The 17,214-nt window shown below is 47.9% G+C and overlaps 1 protein-coding gene across 1 annotated transcript in view; it reads right to left on the bottom strand.

Annotated features, from left to right (window-relative positions):
- Positions 1-17,214, bottom strand: part of SIPA1L3 (signal induced proliferation associated 1 like 3) — a gene marked incomplete at both ends in the record, with an annotated part of 125,267 nt that overhangs the window by 56,676 nt on the left and 51,377 nt on the right. Inside the window, one exon of the mRNA XM_080704170.1 lies at positions 9,801-10,075. Coding sequence (XP_080560296.1) covers positions 9,801-10,075 — 275 coding nt within the window. The remainder of the gene's footprint in view (positions 1-9,800; positions 10,076-17,214) is intronic.

Raw genomic sequence — 17,214 nt, forward strand, 5'->3', positions numbered from 1 at the left:
TGGCCTCAGCAAGTAGTGAGACTCTCATCAACCTAGCAAGACCCTTTTTCACAAAACAAAACAGGGCTGGGGGGTGTAGTTAGGAGTAGAATGCCCCTGGATTCAATAACCAGTAAAACACACACACACACACACACACACACAAAAAAAAAAAAAATAAAATAAAAAATTAGGGTCTGAGACTTAGCAGCTCCGAGTGCTAGGACAGGCTCCAGTGCCAGGCCTGTCTACCTCACCCCTTCTCCAGGTTTCTCTCTTCTCCCTTCTCTGTGGCCGAGGCTGTGAGTGGGCCAGAGCCTTCTGAGCACCAGCTTGGCCCTTTTCCGTAATACTCAGGTTAGAAAGCGGATGTCCTCAGCACCAAAGGACAGTCTCTGTCTTGTTCCAAAGAATCTCAAAGGCTGCTGGAAGAGGAGCAGGTGACCTACTTTGCAGGGTGGTTAAAAAAAAAAAGCTACGAAACCCAGAACCCTGAAATAGATACACAGCAGCCTGTGAGTCCCCCCAGACCACGGCTGGCACACGCCACAGCGATCGTGGAGGGGAGATACAAGGGCTGGCTGGCACCCTCTGTCCCGTGGTACATACGGCTCGGGAAAGCCACCTCCCAGCCCCTGCCATGCGCCTATCAGGCCCACCCCTCTGGGTCTTCTCTGGAGCCCAGGGAACCTTCACAGCCACCTGGCAAAAAGATCTGGTATCCGTGGTGGTTTAGAGGTTGTGGGCCAGGACAAGGTTGCTAAGGAGCTACCAGAAGGTGATCTGAGGATGTGCTCGGGGCCTGGCCCTGACAAGCTGTGCCCCTCGGTGGCGTTATGGTAGGAGCTGACATTCAGCAGTTCCTTCTAAGCAGTCTCTGCATATTGGTGGGTGTCTGTGAAGATGGGCCAGGTCCCAGAGCAGGAGCGAGGTCCTCTCCCCCCCACTCCGCCCTGTCCCTCCCCATACCCGGGCAGTGCACACCTGCTGTTCCTGCCTGCCCAGCTTCCACACCCCTTCTTCTGATAACTGCTCCTGGTGGGTGGGCCCCTCTTCTGGGTATGAGCATGTGACCCAAGCCTGGCCAATCAGAAACTTCTCCCCCTGAACACAATGACTTGCACAAGATTGTCACATGCCCTATGGAAGGGCCAATCAGAACACTGAGATTAAGTGCGGAACTATTTCTGGAACTCTTGGGGAGAATGACCTGTTTCTGCTGGGGCCGCTGAACTGGGGGTACTGCTCGGCTCCAGTGCAGAGCTGTGTCCCCGAGGTGGAAGAACGAGAGCAAAACAGGAAAGGAGACAGATGATAGAGACTCTGAGGGCCCTGGACCTGGCCTCGCCTCATCCTGTTCTCTCTCCTAGTCTCATCAGGCCCATGAGCTGGCGAGGACGCCCTCTGCCTCATACCTGAGTTGGTTCTGTTGCTGCTACCCTTAGTCCTCATCAGTATATCATATTTTAAGGTTAAATAAATTGAGGCACAGAGAAGTTTCGTAACCTGTCCCAGGCCAACACAGTAAGAGGTAGAGACTGGATTTAAGTATACTGGCTCCAAGGCCTCTTTCAGCATGATGCATACTGGTCCACTATACAGTGGTTTGGGGACCAGTGGGTAGATTTATTATTAAAAAAAAAAAATTTTTTTTTGCAGTACTGGGGATGGAACCCTGGGGCATTCTACCTCCGAGCTACATTTCTGTTCCTATTTTTTTATTCTTTTATTTTGAAACATGGTCTCACTAAACTGCAAAGGGCCTCACTAAATAGCTGAGGCTGGCCGTGAACCTGGATCCTTGTGTCTCAGCCTCCCAAATGCTGGGATTACAAGTGTGCGCCACCACGCCCACCTGGTAGATTTCTTTAATCCCCGACTTCTCTCCCCATTATTGACAGCTTCACCTGTGGCCAGGGGTTCTTGGTATGACCTCATAGAGGGCAACATCATTCGCCCACTGCAGGGAGCACCTGTGGTGGAGAGCCAGGGCTCTTGGGCCACGTGGCTGGTTCAGATCCCAGCCATTACCACCTGTGTGGCTTTGGGCAAGGGAGCTCCCTCTTGGGGCCTCAGTTTCTTACTCTGTACGATGTAGGTGGTGCTGGGGAATTGAATACAAACGCATTCTACCTCCAAGTTACATTCTTAGCCCTTTTTTATTTTTTATTTTGAAAAAGGGTCTAAGTTGCTGAGGTAGCCTGGAACCTGCAATCCTCCTGTTTCGAACTCCAGGTATTGGGATTATAGGTGTACTGTGCACCACCGTTGGGCCCCGCTCGGCTCTGAGCATTCAGAGGGTCTGGAGCGTGCTCAGTGCTTAATCAACTGGAGCTCAGGCTGCCACTTTCTCCAACTGATTCTCTACCCTGTCAGCCTGCTCCTCCCACAAACTCAAAGGCTGAAGTCTTCCTTCCTCTTTCCAACACCCAGCCACACCCACCTAGGGGTCTTGGGCAGGGCATGGTGGCACACATCTATAAATCTAGTACTTGGGAGGCTGAGGCAGGAGGATTTCAGGTTCAAGACCAGACTCTGCAACTTAGCGAGACCCTGTTTCATATTAAAAAGGGCTGGGGTGTAGTTTGGAGGTAGAATACCCTGGCATTCAATCCCCAATACTATAAAAAATGCTGATTCCTGGGCCTTGCCTCAGACCATCTGGATCAGAATGTCACTTGGGCATGGCCCGGGAATCTGCATCTTACTGTGTTGCTGTGATGGTGTTGACACAGTTAACATTTAGAACAAGCAGAAGCCCTATTTCATTGGTTTAGTTTCTGAATTGTTTTTAGAGATCAGAGTGGTATAAAAGGCCATCTCTGCTGGGTGTAGTAGTGCGTGCCTGTAATTCCAGTACTTGGGAGGCTGACATAGGAGACTCTTGGGTTCAAAGCCATCTTTGGCAACTTCTTGAGGCTCACATCAACCTCATAGTGAGACCTGTTTCCAAATAGAAAATAAAATCAGGCTTGGAGGTAGACTGCTTCTGGGTTTAATCTTTAGTAGGAGAAATTAAAAAAAAAATGATAAAAAGGCACCTCTGCCAGGTGTGATGCACACTTGTGATCCCAGCACTTGGGAGGCTGAGACAGGAGGATCGTGGCTTGAGGCCAGCCTCAGCTACCTAGTGAGGTCCTTTGCAACGCAGTGAGACCCTGTTTCAAAATAAAGAATAAAAACTAGGGCAGGGGGTGTAGCTTGGAGGTTGAATGCCCTGGGTTCCATCCCCAGTACCACAAAAAGAAAGAAAGAAAAAAGGTATCTCTGCCCTCTTATATAGTCTTTCAGAAATGTTTTTTTCAGACAAGCAAAATTTACAATGGTAGAAAAAGAAGAGCACACTAGACTTTTTTTTTTTTTTTTTTTTGGTACTGGGGTTCCTGGAAGCCCTTCTACCTCCAGGCTACACTCCCAGACCTATTTTTACATTTTTATTTGGAAACAGGGTCTCCTAAGCCAGCGCGCGCGGCTGGCTTCGAACCTGCGCGATCCTCCTGTCTCTGCCTCCCAAGCGCGGGGATTACAAGCGTGCGCCACCACGCCCGGCCACACTAGACTTTTGAATAGATGCTTGCTGCTCTCCTCCTCAAATTAATTTATCTTACCAGCCCTCATAGCCCAAACAGGTTCACTTAATTTTTTTGTGGTTCGGGAGACTAGACCTAGGGCCTCTCCATCTTAAGCAAACACTCTATCACTCAGCTATATCCCAACTTTTTTTTTCTTCTTTTTTTGTGGTACTGGGGGTAGAATTCAGGGGCTTTCTACCTCTGGGCCTCACTCCCAGACCTATTTTATATTTTATTTGGAAACAGGGTCTCACTAAGTTGCTGAGAGCCTCATTGAGTAGCTGAGGCTGGCTTCAAACCTGTGTGATCCTCCTGTCTCAGCCTCCCAAGCGCAGGGATTACAAGTGTGCGCCACCACGCCCGGCCCAACTATTTAATTAAAAAACAAAACAAAACAAAACAAAAAACAAGTTAGCCAGGCTTGGTTGCACACACTTGTATCCCCAGTACTTGGGAGGCAAAGACAGGAGGATCACAATTCTCAGCTAGCCTCAACTACTTAGTGGGACCTCTGCAACTTAGTGAGATCTTGTTTCAAAATAAAGAATAAAAAAGAGGGCTGTGTGTGTGGGGGTGTAGCTTGGAGGTAGAATGCCCCTGGGTTCAATCCCCAGTACTGTATAAAACAAACAAAACTCCAACAATAACCCAGTAGCCGGGTGTGGTGGTGCACACTTATAATCTCAGTACTTGGGAGGCTGAGACAGGAGATCACAGGTTCACAGCCAGTCTCAGCTATAGTGAAGCCTCTGCAATTTAGTGAGACTGTGTTTCAAAATAAATAATAAGCTGGGCGTGGTGGCGCACGCTTGTAATCCCCGCGCTTGGGAGGCAGAGACAGGAGGATCGCGCAGGTTCGAAGCCAGCCGCGCGAGCTGGCTTAGGAGACCCTGTTTCCAAATATAAAAATGTAAAAAGAGGTCTGGGAGTGTAGCCCGGAGGTAGAAGGGCTTCCAGGAACCCCAGTACCACCAAAAAAAAAAAAATAAAAAAAAAAATAAAAAGGAAGCTGGGCGTGGTGGTGCACACTTGCAACCCCAGCATTTGGGAGGCTGAGACAGGAGGATGGTGGTTTGGGACAGCCTCTGCTATTAAGTGAGGCCCTTTGCAACTCAGTTTCAAACTAAGTAACAAATAGGGCTGGAGGTGTAGCTCCGAGGTAGAATGCCCTTGGATTCCACCCCCAGTACCACAGGAAAAAAAAAAAAAAAGGCCAGGCATGGTGACACACACCTGGGAGCTGAGACAGGAGGATCACAGGTTCAAAGACAGCCTCAGGAATGAAGTGAGACTCTCAGCAACCTAGTGAGACCCTCTTTCAAAACAAAAAATAAAAAGGGATGAGGTGTAGTTTGGAGATAGAACGCTACTGGGTTCAATCCCCAGTAACACACACACACACACACACACACACACACACACACACACACACACACACACACACACCTAAAAAAGGCTGTGGATGTAGCTCAGTAGTAAAGTACCCCTGGATTCAATACCCAGAATAAAAAAGAATTTTTTTTTTTTTTTTTTTTTGGTGGGTCTGGGGATGGAACCCAGGGGCATTCAACCTCCAGGCTACACCCCCTGCCCTATTTTTTATTCTTTATTCTGAAACCGGGTCTCACTGAGTTGCAGAGGGCCTCACTAAGCAGCTGAGGCTGTCCGCGAACTGCGATCCTCCTGTCTCAGCCTCCTGAATGCTGGGATTACAAGTGTGAGCCACCACGCCCAGCCTAAAAAGAAATCTTTTCACCTCCTGCCACATGTGGGAGATGTCTGAGGGGAGACTGTCCCCTGCACTCTCCAAGCACTGCTAACTTTTCCTTGGTCCTGACAGTCTGGTTTCTGAAGACCAAAGAGATTCCTTTTTTTTTTGTTTCCTACTCACTAGTTGGTGGGATTCCAATTTCCCTTCTTAGGAAGGAACTTCCAATCTCTGCCCCATCATAGGCCTTGGGTCTGCCCCAAGGGGTGGAAAACATCCCAGGACTCCTGTCCTCATTAGGCAGTGACAGAGACAACTCCTCCTGAGCTTGCACAAGTGTCTGAGGTCACAATGACTGTGTGTGTGTGTGTGTGTGTGTGTGTGTGTGTGTGTGTGTGTGTGTGTGTGTTGCTGGGCACTGAGCTCTGGGCCTTATGCATGCCAGGTAAGTGCTGTACCATTACGCCACACCTGCAGCCCTCTGATGACATATCAGAGGCTCTGGGATGTCCTCCCAGCTACCAGGCCCAGCCAAGCTGTTGCTGAGGGGCAGGGCTCACTCAAGAACTCTGGCCTTGGGCTGGGGGTGTAGCTGGTGGAACACCTGCCTAGCAAGTGCGAGGTCCCCTGTCCCGCTCAATGTCTGAAGAAGAGCATGGGTCTTTGGGTATGCCATCCAGAGCCAGGCTGGTGGCTGTGAGTGGACTTCTATTTGCCCCACAAGCATTTATTGTCACATCTGAGCCAAGAACCAGGGCTGCAGCTTTGCAAATAAGGTCAGTTAGCTTCCTCTGCATTTAGAAAACAGCCAAATCCCCCCAGGCCCCAGCCCACACCAGCCCTGCAATTAGGAGATCTAGTCCCCTGCTGGCCGCCTGTGAAGTGGCAGGATGCCAGTCTCAGTCCTCCAGTGGCAGGGGGCAGGGAGCCGAACTCATCTCACCAAAGCCAGAGAGCAGACAATTCCCAGGACCAACACCCCACCCCGCCCCCCCAAAAAAAGATTTTTTTCTGCTTTGGAGCTATACCCTCAGCCCTTTTTAATTTTATTTTGTGGTGCTGGAGATTAAATCCAGGGGTTTTTTACCTCTGGGCTACACTCCCAGACCTTTTAAAAATATTTTATTTGGAAACAGGGTCTCACTAAGTTGCTGGGAGCCTCACTAAATAGCTGAGGCTGGCTTTGAAACTGCACAATCCTCCTGTCTCAGCCTCCCAAGTACTGGGATTATAAGCGTGCACCACCACGCCCAGCTAGCCTTTTTTTTTTTTTTATTTTTGAAACTGGGTTTCACTAAGTTACTACGTACTAACCTTGAACCCACAATCCTCCTCTCAGCCTCCCAAGTTCTGGGATTACAGTTATGTACCACCATGCCAATCTCCAACGGTATAATTTTATTATTTTTGAAATGTTTCATTAAAAAAATTAAACCAAATAACTGGGTGCAGTGGCATATGTCTGTAATCCCAGTGATAATGAGAGGCTGAGGCAGGAGAATTCCAAGTTCGAGGCCAGCCTGGGCAATTTAGCCAGACTCCGTCTCAAAATAAAATACAAACAGAAGCTGGGGACGTAGCTCAGTGGCAGAGCACCCTTGGGGTCAATCCCCCGTACAGAAACAAATAAAAAGCAAAACAGAGCTGTGGTGGTGCACGCTTGTAATCCCAGCATTTGGGAGGCAGAGACAGGAGGACATGGTTTCCGGACTAGTGAGGCCCTTTGCAACTCAGTGAGACCCTGTTTCAAAATAGAATTAAAAAAAAAAAAAAAAGGCCAGGCGTGGTGGTGCACACTTGTAATCCCTGCGCTTGGGAGGCTGAGACAGGAGGATCACACAGGTTCGAAGCCAGCCTCAGCTACTTAGTGAGGCTCTCAGCAACTTAGTGAGACCCTGTTTCCAAATAAAATATAAAATAGGTCTGGGAGTATAGCCCAGAGGTAGAAAGCCTCTGGGTTCCACCCCTAGTACCACCAAAAAAAAAAAAAAAAAAAAAATACGGTGCGCCGGGCATGGTGGTTCACACTCATAATCCCAGCGCTTGGGAGGCTGAGACGGGAGGATCACACAGGTTCGAAGCCAGCTTCAGCTACTGAGTGAGGCTCTCAGCAACTTAGTGAGACCCTGTCTCTAAATAAAGTATAAAATAGGTCTGGGAGTATAGCCTGGAGGTAGAAAAGCCCCTGGGTTCCACCCCAGTACCAAACACACACACAAAAATAGGGCTGGTGATGTAGCTCAGAGGTAGAGTGCCCCTGGGTTTCATCCACAGTACTGCAAAAAAAAAAAAAAATAATAATAATAATAATAGCCAGGCATGGTGGTGCATGCTTGTAATCCCCAGCACTTGGGAGGCTGAGACAGGAGGATTGTACAGGTTCAAAGCCAAACTCAGCTACTTAGTGAGGCTCTTAGCAACTTAGTGAGACCCTATTTCTGAATAAAGTATAAAATAGGTCTGGGGGTATAGCCTAGAGGTTGAAACGCCCCTGGGTTCCACTCCCAGTACCCCATACAAATAGAAAAATAAATAGCAAAACAGATTGGGCATGGTGGCACATGCCTGTAATCCCAATACTCGGGAGCCTGAGACAGAAGGATTGCTGGTTTGAGACGAGCTCAACAACTTATCAAGACCCTGTTTCAAAATAAAAAAAAATAAATAAAAAGGGCTGAGGGTGTGGCTCGGAGGCAGAGTGCCCCTGGTGCCCTGGGTTCAATCCCTGGTAGCAATACAAAAAACCCCAACCTCAGCCAAGTGTAGTGGTGCATGCCTGTGGTCCTAGTACTTGGAAGGCTCAGACAGGAGGTTTGCAGGTTCATGGCCAGCCTCAGCAACTTATTGAGGACTTTCCCAACTTAGTAAGATTCTGTTTCAAAATAAAGAATAAAATAGGGCTGGAGTATAGCTCAGAGGTAGAATGCCCCTGGGTTCAAATGCCCAGCACCACACCAAAACAATAGCAAAAACTCAACCGCAAAGCAGCAAACCCTCCACTGGCTTGGCAATATGCTGAGAATAAAGCCTGAGTGGCTCCCACGGTCCACACAACTCACACCATCTGCCCTGTCTCCCCTGTCCTTTCTCCCAGTTCTCACCTGGCTCCTCCGCTTAGCTGCATGGGGCTCCCTGTGCTCCCGTCAAGTGCCACCCCACACATACTTGGGAGACTCTGCCCCGATTGGTTCCCATGTGGAGCTTGTTGATCCAGAAAACCATGTGGCCGTGTCAGCCATGTGGCCCGTCCATGAGCAGCCGTCCTGTCAGGCACAGCCCCTCCATGGCCCCATTTTCATTTCCTTCTTGGAATTGATCACTATTGAATCCGAGTTATGATCTACTTCTCTAGTGCTGTTTTTCCCCAAAGAACACAAACTCTGAGGGAGTGGAAACACTGCTTTGTCCACTGCTGTATCCCTGGCTCTGTAAATGCAACCTGCACATGGTGGGGGCTCAGCAAATGTGTGCTGAGCAAGCGAGTGAAGGGCAGCGTGCCTAGAGCAAGTTACATTTTTGTTATTTATTTATTTTTGCAGTACTGGAATTGGGGATCGAATCCAGGGGCATTCTACTTCTCTGAGCTATACACTCAGCCCTATTTTTTTTCCCCTTCATTTCTTATTCTTTTTTTAGAAATAGGGTCTCAAAAAGCTGTGGAGGGCCTCACTAAGTAGCTGAGGCTGGCTGTGAACCTGTGATCCCCCTGTCTCAGCCTCCCAAGTACAGGGATTACAAATGTGTGCCACCACACCTGGCTATAGCAAGTGACCTTTTTTTTCCTTTTTTTTTGGCAGTACTAGAAATGGAATTCAGGGGCATTCTACCTCCGAGCTACACCCCCAGACTTATTTTTTTTTTATTTTGAAATAGGGTCTGAGTTACAAAGGGCTTCACTAAGTAGTTGAGGCTATCTGTGAATCGCGAGCCAGTTTCAGCCTCTCAAATATTGGGATACAAGCGTGCACCATCACGCCCAGTTCAGCAAGTTACCCTTAACATTGCACTTTATTTAGAAAACGCCAGGAACAAGCCGGGCAAGGTAAAACATACTTGGAATTCCAGTTTAGGAAAGAGACTGGAGAATCACAGGTTCAAGGACAGCCTTAGCAAGTAGCAAGACCTTTCATCAACCTAGTGAGACCCTGTTTCAAAATAAAAATAAAAACAAAACAGGACTGAGGGTGACGGTCAGAAGTAGTATGCTTCTGGGTTCTCTTCCTATATTGCGCGTGCGTGTGTGCGTGCGTGCGTGCGTGCGTGCGTACACACACACACACACACACACACACACACACACACACACACACACACACACACAAGGAAATGCCAGGACCAAGGTCTTTACCTCACAAGACTGCTGTGGGCACTGTGGAGATTACACGTGGTAACACATGAAGAGCTCTTCCCAATAATGGGCACACAAGTGCTCAGTCTGCCACTGCTCCTGTGGAGACGGCCTCGGGTCACAGTGTGGGGAGGCCTCCTGTTGGGCCTCTGGGAGCTGCCCCTCCCCAGCGCCTGCCTTCCCCAGCCCTTACCTCCGGGGTGTGCCGTCGTCAAAAGGCGGGATGATGACCACCTTCACGGTGACGGAGGTACGCAGCAGGTCGATCATCTGGTCATGGGTCAGCGTGACCACGGCCACCTTGCAGATCTCTACCAGTCGGCTGCCTTGCCGGAGGCCGGCCTGCCAGGCGAACCCATAGTCCTCTACCTCGGCCACCGTCCCGTCATACTTCACGTGGAAGCCCAGCTGCCCCAGCCCGTTCCGCCGCAGCGTCATGTCCACCGTCTCCCAGCCATTGGTCATCACCTGGGGGCGACAGGGGGGAGTCTCATGTGGCTGGGAAGAGTGCCCTGGAGACACCAGGGCACTAGGAGAGTAGGCAGTGTCTGGCCTCAGCCCAATTAAGCTTTTTTTTTTTTTTTTTTTTTTTTGGTACTGGGGGTTGGAACCCAGGGGCTTTCTACCTCTGGGCTACACCCCCAGCTCTATAGCTCTATTTTATAATTTATTTGGAAATAGGGTCTCACTAAGTTGCTGAGAGCCTCACTAAGTAGCTGAGGCTGGCTTTGAACCTGTGCGATCCTTCTGTCTCAGCCTCCCAAGCGCTGGGATTACAAGCATGTGCTACCACGCCTGGTAAACTTTTTTTTTTTTTTTTTTTTTTGCTGGTACTGGGGTTCCTGGAAGCCCTTCTACCTCCGGGCTACACTCCCAGACATATTTTTACATTTTTAAAAAAAATTTGGAAACAGGGTCTCCTAAGCCAGCGCGCACGGCTGGCTTCAAACCCACGCGATCCTCCTGTCTCTGCCTCCCAAACGCGGGGATTACTAGCGTGTGCCACCATGCCTGTTTTTTTTTTTTTTTAACTCAGGAATAGTCTATCCCAGAGCTACATTCTTAGCTTTATTTTATTTTTTATTTTCAAACAGGGTCTCAGCCAGACATGGTAGCAAATGCCTGTAATCCCAGTACTTGGGAGGCTGGGACAAGAGTATAACAGGTACAAGACTAGCCTTAGCAATTTAGCAAGACACTATCTGAAAACAAAAAATAAAATAGGGCTGGGGTGTAGCTCAGGGATAGAAAGCCCTGGGTTCAGCTTCCAGTACTAAAACAAGACAAAAAACACACCGAACCAATCCCTCCCCCCAAGACACTGGGCCCACGCGTATTCTTCCTCTTCATGACACAAAATCCTTCCTATCTCCTCTGCAGATCTTCCCAACATGGAACCAACTAAAACGCACAGGGCTTCGCCTCCACTCACTGCTTGCTTCCCTCGCGCAGGACCCCACGACCACCTAGGAATGCACAGCAGGACCTGCTGAAGAGCTCTGGCCTCTGCATGCCGAGCTCCCTCTTCTTCTTGGGACAAAAAGATGAACTTCCCAGCCCATGGCTATTAAGGAAATGATATCAGGATTTGCCTGCCTTCTATTCACATTACCTTATGAAAAGAGAACAGGTAATGGTTCAAATTTCCCTAGAGAAGTCATTCCCTGGCTAGAAATTATGCCATTTAATATACCTATTAGAGGGCTGGCTTTCATACTGTTCTATCACTGGAAGAAATAATTTTGTGTCACTCACATCCACAGACACAAATATTCTTTGCAACCTAAATCAATTACACTCTCCTTCCTTTTTTTTTAATGGCTCTGGGGATTGAACCCAGGTGTGCACTCCTGCTGGGTTACACCCTAAGCCCTTTTTATTTTGTGATAGGTTGTCCAGACTGGCCTCAAACTTTTGATCCTCCTGTCTCAGTCTCCCCAGTACCTGGGATTACAGGCATGTTCCACTGCGTCTGGCTCAACTCAAATCATATTCTTTGTTTGTTTTTTTCTTGTCCTAGGGATTGAACCCAGGGACATTCTAACTTCAAGCTACATCCCTGGCCCAACTTTACTTTTTGTTTTAAAACAGGGTCTAGCTAGGTTGCTGAGAGTCTTGCTATATTTCTGAGGCTGGCCTCAAACCTGTGACCCTCCTACTTCAGCCTCCCAAGTACTGGGATTACAGGACCACACCCAATTCAAACATATTCTTGAGTGTGGTTAACAAGAATAGTTTGTTAACTATTTCAGGTAAAAGAGTTACCTGAAAATGTCACCCAAACTTTTCAGGTCCTAATTTGGATAGAAAGAATTTGGGAAGGAGGGAAATACATATTATTAAAACTATGCTTGAGCCGGGCGTGGTGGCGCACACTTGTAATCCCAGCGCTTGGGGGGCTGAGACAGGAGGATCGCACAGGTTCAAAGCCAGCCTCAGCTACTTAGTGAAGCTCTCAGTAACTTAGTGAGACCTTGTTTCCAAATAAAATATAAAATAGGTCTGGGAGTATAGCCTGGAGGTAGAAAAGCCTCTAGGTTCCATCCCATACTACAAAACAAAACAAAACAAATTATTCTTCACAGAATAATACTTTATCTTTACTTGCAGTGTTGGAGATCAAAACTAAGGTCTCTTGGTACCAGGTAAGTGTTCTGCCAGCCCATACTTTGGCACATTTTATTCCTTCTTTTTATACTGGGGATTGAACTCAGGAGCATTCTACCTCTAAGCTACACTCCCCCAGCCTTTTTTATTTTTTGTTTCTGTAACAGGGTCTTGATAAGTTGCTTGAGATTTGAACCCACCATCTTCTTGTCTTAGCCTGCCAAGTATAGTATCGCCAAGTGTGCAGCTACTGTGCCTGGCAGGTATCTTTTTTTTTCCTTTTTTTTTTTTTTGTGGTACTGGGGAGGGAACCCAGGGGCATTCTACCTCCAAGCTACACCCCCAGCACTATTTTTTATTCTTTAAAAACAGGGTCTCACTGAGTTGCAAAGAGCTTTACTAAGTAGCTGAGGCTGTCTGCGAACTGCAATCCTCCTGTTTCAGCCTCCCAAATGCTGGGATTACAAGTGTGCACCAACACGCCCCCTCCCCCTGGCTCCCCAGCCCTATTTTTAATTCTTTATTTTATTTTAATTTAAATTTTTAATTTTTTTTATTTTTGTCAGGTCTGGGGATGGAACCCAAAGGCATTTGACCTCCGAGCTACACCCCCTGCCCAAATTTTTTTCTTTCTTTCTTTCTTTCTTTCTTTCTTTCTTTCTTTCTTTCTTTCTTTCTTTCTTTTTTTTTTTTGTTGTTGTTGGTACTAGGGTTCCTGGAAGCCTTTCTACATCCAGGCTACACTCACTCCCAGACCTATTTTATATTTTTATTTGGAAACAGGGTCTCTTAAACCAGCACGGCTGGCTTCGAACCTGCGCGATCCTCCTGTCTCCGCCTTCCAAGCACGGGGATTACAAGCGTGTGCCACCACGCCCGGCTTATTCTTTATTTTGAAACAGGGTCTCACTGAGTTGCGGAGGGCCTAAGTAGCTGAGGCTGTCTGCGAACCGCGATCCTCCAGTTTCAGCCTCCCGAATGCTGGGATTACAAGCGTGCACCACCACGCCCGGCTAATTATTTATTTTAAAATAGGGTCTCGCTGAGTTGCAAAGGGCCTAAGTAGCTGAGGCTCTCCACAAACCTCCTGCTGTATGCCTCAAAAGAGGAAGCTATGCAACCAGGTGTGGTGGCACATGCCTATAATCTCAGTCCTTGGGAGGCTGAGACAAGGAGGATCACAGGTTCGAGGTCAGCCTCAGCAACTTAGTGAGGATCTCAACAACCTATTGAGACCCTGTTTAAAAATACAAGGAGGTATAAGCCGGGCATGGTGGCGCACGCTTGTAATCCCCGCGCTTGGGAGGTAGAGACAGGAGGATCGTGCAGGTTCGAAGCCAGCCGTGCACGCTGGCTTAGGAGACCCTGTTTCCAAATAAAAATGTAAAAATAGGTGTGGAGTGTAGCCCGGAGGTAGAAGGGCTTCCAAGAACCCCAGTACCACCAAAAAATAAAAAATTAAAAAAATAAAAATAAATAAAAGGAGGTATAGAGGTAGAATGCACCTAGATTCAATCCCCAGTAAAAGGGGGTGGGGAGAAAAGAAAGAGAGGAGAGAGAGAAAGAGAGAAAAGAGAAGAGAGAGAGAGGAGAGATGAACAGAGAGAGAATGGAGAGAGAGAGAGAATGGAGAGAGAGAGAGAGAGAGAGAGAGAGACAGAGAGAGGTTGCATAATCCATTTCTTTTGCTCTGGGAGTCAAAATTCTTCCCTTTGAAGCAGTCACCCTATGTCTAAAAAGTGTGGCTATGGATCATAAAGTCCCATGCGGCTGGGAGTGATGGTGCATGCCTGTAACCCCAATACTTGAAAGGCAGAGACAGGAGGATTGCAGATTTGAGGACAGGCTCAACAAGTAGTCAGATTCTCATCAACCTAGTGAGACCGTTTCCAAATAAGAAATAAAAATCAGACTGGGGGTATAGCTTGAACTTAGAATGCCTCTGGGTGCAGTCCTCAGTACCACAAGAAAAAAAAAAAAAAAAAAAAAAGAGTCCCATGTGTCCATGCCCTTAGAGACCTGAGCTGTTCCCATGGAGGAAGTCCCACCTTCCAGGGAGGCCCAGACCAAGTGCCACAAATAGCTTGGCACATGTTGCAGAGGGCAGGACTGCCAAATACCACCACCAGCATTCTCCCCTCTTGCCAGAGGGAAAAGACCCCACTGCAAAAGCGTTTTGATGGCTGCTTAGATGCCTTATTGAGGACTACCCTTCTCAGCTTCCCTGGAGATGGGGTGAGGACAAACCACTTGGTTTTAGCCAAAGGGATATGAAATGATGAAATTTCTGCTTTGTGATTTTTTTGTTGTTGTTTTTGCTGTTGTTTGTTTTTTAATGTGGTATTGGGGATAGAACCCAGGGGCATTTTACTTCCAAGTGACACTTCCATCCCTATTTTATTTTGAAATAAACTACTAAGTTACCATGTGCTGGCCTCAAACTTGTATTCCTTCTGTCTCAGCCTCCAAGTACTGCGATTTCAAGTGTATGCCACAATGCCTGGCTTATCTCGGGTTATTTTTTATCTATTTATTCATTTTGGAATAGAGTTTCCCTACGTTGCCCAAGTTGGCCTTGAACTCCTGCACAATCCTCTTGCCTCAGCCTCCTGAGTAAATGGGACTACAGAGAGGTCTATGCCATTGCACCTGGCATACCTCGGGTTCTGCCCTCCGTGCTCATGTGCTCTCACATCCTGTAGACAGGAACGTGGATATGGATGGACTTGGCATGACCATGCAGGCAAGTGGCAGGCATCGCTCCATTATACATGAGTAGGAGGGAAAGGCAGAGCCACAGAACAAAATGAGGGGACGTGAGCCCAAACGTCCCAGCCAGCCCTGACCAGTCTGGGTGCTTGCTAAAAGATAAATCAATTCCCACCCAATTTCTGCGATTGGTCTCTCAGTCGATTTTGGCAGCTCATCCTATAACCATGTACTGCGGCTGTTCTGGGTTATTCTGAATGAGGGAGAGAGCTCAGTGTCTTCTGTCTCCTTTGCTTTTGTAGCAAATGCAAGGAAGCGCGTGTGAAGAAGAGAACCATTCTTTACAAAGTTTACAAAGCTCCCCAAAGTACACGGAGAACGAGGAGCAGCTTCTAACATCCACCCCAGGGGCAGAAGCAGCTTTCGTGGGATCTTGCAGCCGCACTCCTGCTCCTGGTCCCCTGTTACAGTTCATTTCCTGGGAGCTGATTTGTGTACCTGACTAAGCCCTTTCTTGGGCCTATTTCACCGATATCTTACTTAAGAGGTAGGTATAAAGCCAGGCGTGGTGGTGCACACTTGTAATCCCAGTACTTGGGAGGCTGAGACAGGAGGATTGCAGGTTTGCAGCCAGCTGCAGCTATTTAGTGAGGCCCTCTGCAATTTGGTGAGACTGTGTTTCAAAATAAAGAATAAGCTGGGTGTGGTGGTGCACGCTTGTAATCTCAGCATTTGGGAGGTTGCGACGGGAGGATTGAGGTTCGCGGACGGGCTCAGCTACTACTTAGTGGGGCCCTTTGCAACTCAGTGAGACCCTTTTTCAAAATAAAAGAATAAAAAATAGGGCTGGGGGTGTATCTTGGAGGTAGAATGCCTCTGGGTTCCATCCTGAATATTGCAAAAAAAAGAAGTATAGCTAATTTGCTTATTTTGTACACAAGGAAACTGAGGGCGATGTTAGCTGCAGGTGGCTTCCTGCTGCTGGCCACTGGACTACCCACTCTATGCTGCCCCCTCCATGCCATTTCTCTCTTTTATTTATGGCACTAATTGCATTTATTTATTGACATGTGTGTTCGTGGTGTGCTGGGGACTAAATCCAGGAGCATTCTGTCTCTGAGCTCTACCCCCACACCTTTTTTATTTTTTTGTGGTACTAGGAATGGAATCCAGGGCCTTCTACCTCTGAGCTACATTGATTTGAAACAGGGTCTCACTGAGTTGCTGAGAGCCTAAGTTGCTAAGGCTGGTGTGTGTGTGTGTGTGTGTGTGTGTGTGTGTGTGTGTGTGTGTGTTTGTTGTGTGTTGTGTGTTATGTGTTGTGTTGTGTGTGTGGTGTTTGTGTGTGGCACTGGGGCTTGAACCCAGGGGCATTCTACCTCTGAGCTACATCCCTAGTTCTATTTTATTTTTATTTGGAAACAGGGTCTCACTAGGTTGATGAATCTCACTATTTGCTGAGGTGGTCCTCAAACCTGTGATCGTCCAGTCTCAGCCTCCCAAGTACTGGGATTACAGGTACACTCCTCCATGCCCAGCTTCCCAGCACTATTTTTATTTTACTTTTGTTTTGTTTTGCAGAACTGGGGATGGAACCCAGGGACATTCTACCTCCAAGCTATACTCCTAGCCCTATTTTTTATTCTTTATTTTGAAACAGGGTCTCACTGAGTTGCGAAGGGCCTCACTAAGTAGCTGAGGCTGTCTGTGAACCGCAATCCTCCTGTCTCAGCCTCCCAAATGCTGGGATTACAAGTGTGCACCACCATGCCTGGCCCTATTTTTGTTTTTTTTTATTTGGAAACAGGGTTTCACCAGATTGCTCGGAGCCTTGCTAAATTGACGAGGCTGTCCTCAAACCCATGATTCTTCTGTCTCACCCTCCCAAGTACTGGGATTACAGGGGTGCACCAGGACACCTGGCCACGTTTATTTGTTTAAAAATAAGGACCCCCCCCCCAGCCGGGCGTGGTGGTGCACCCTTGTAATCCCAGCGCTTGGGAGGCTGAGAGAGGAGGATCACACAGGTTCGAAGCCAGCCTCAGCTACTTAGTTACTTAGTGAGGCTCTCAGCAACTTAGTGAGACCCTGTTTCCAAATAAAGTATAAAAAAGGTCTGGGAGTATAGCCCAGAGGTAGAAATCCTCTGGGTTCCACCCCCAGTACCACCAAAAAAAAAAAAAAAAAAAAAAAAAAAGAAACAAACGAGGACCCCCCTCATTCCTCATCAGGATGATTCTTACTGTTCTAGCCTCAGTATTACAGTCATTTCCTCAGGTGGTCCTCCTCAC

Source organism: Muscardinus avellanarius (genome assembly GCF_963383645.1).
Source record: "Muscardinus avellanarius genome assembly, chromosome: 10".
NCBI lineage: Eukaryota > Metazoa > Chordata > Mammalia > Rodentia > Gliridae > Muscardinus > Muscardinus avellanarius.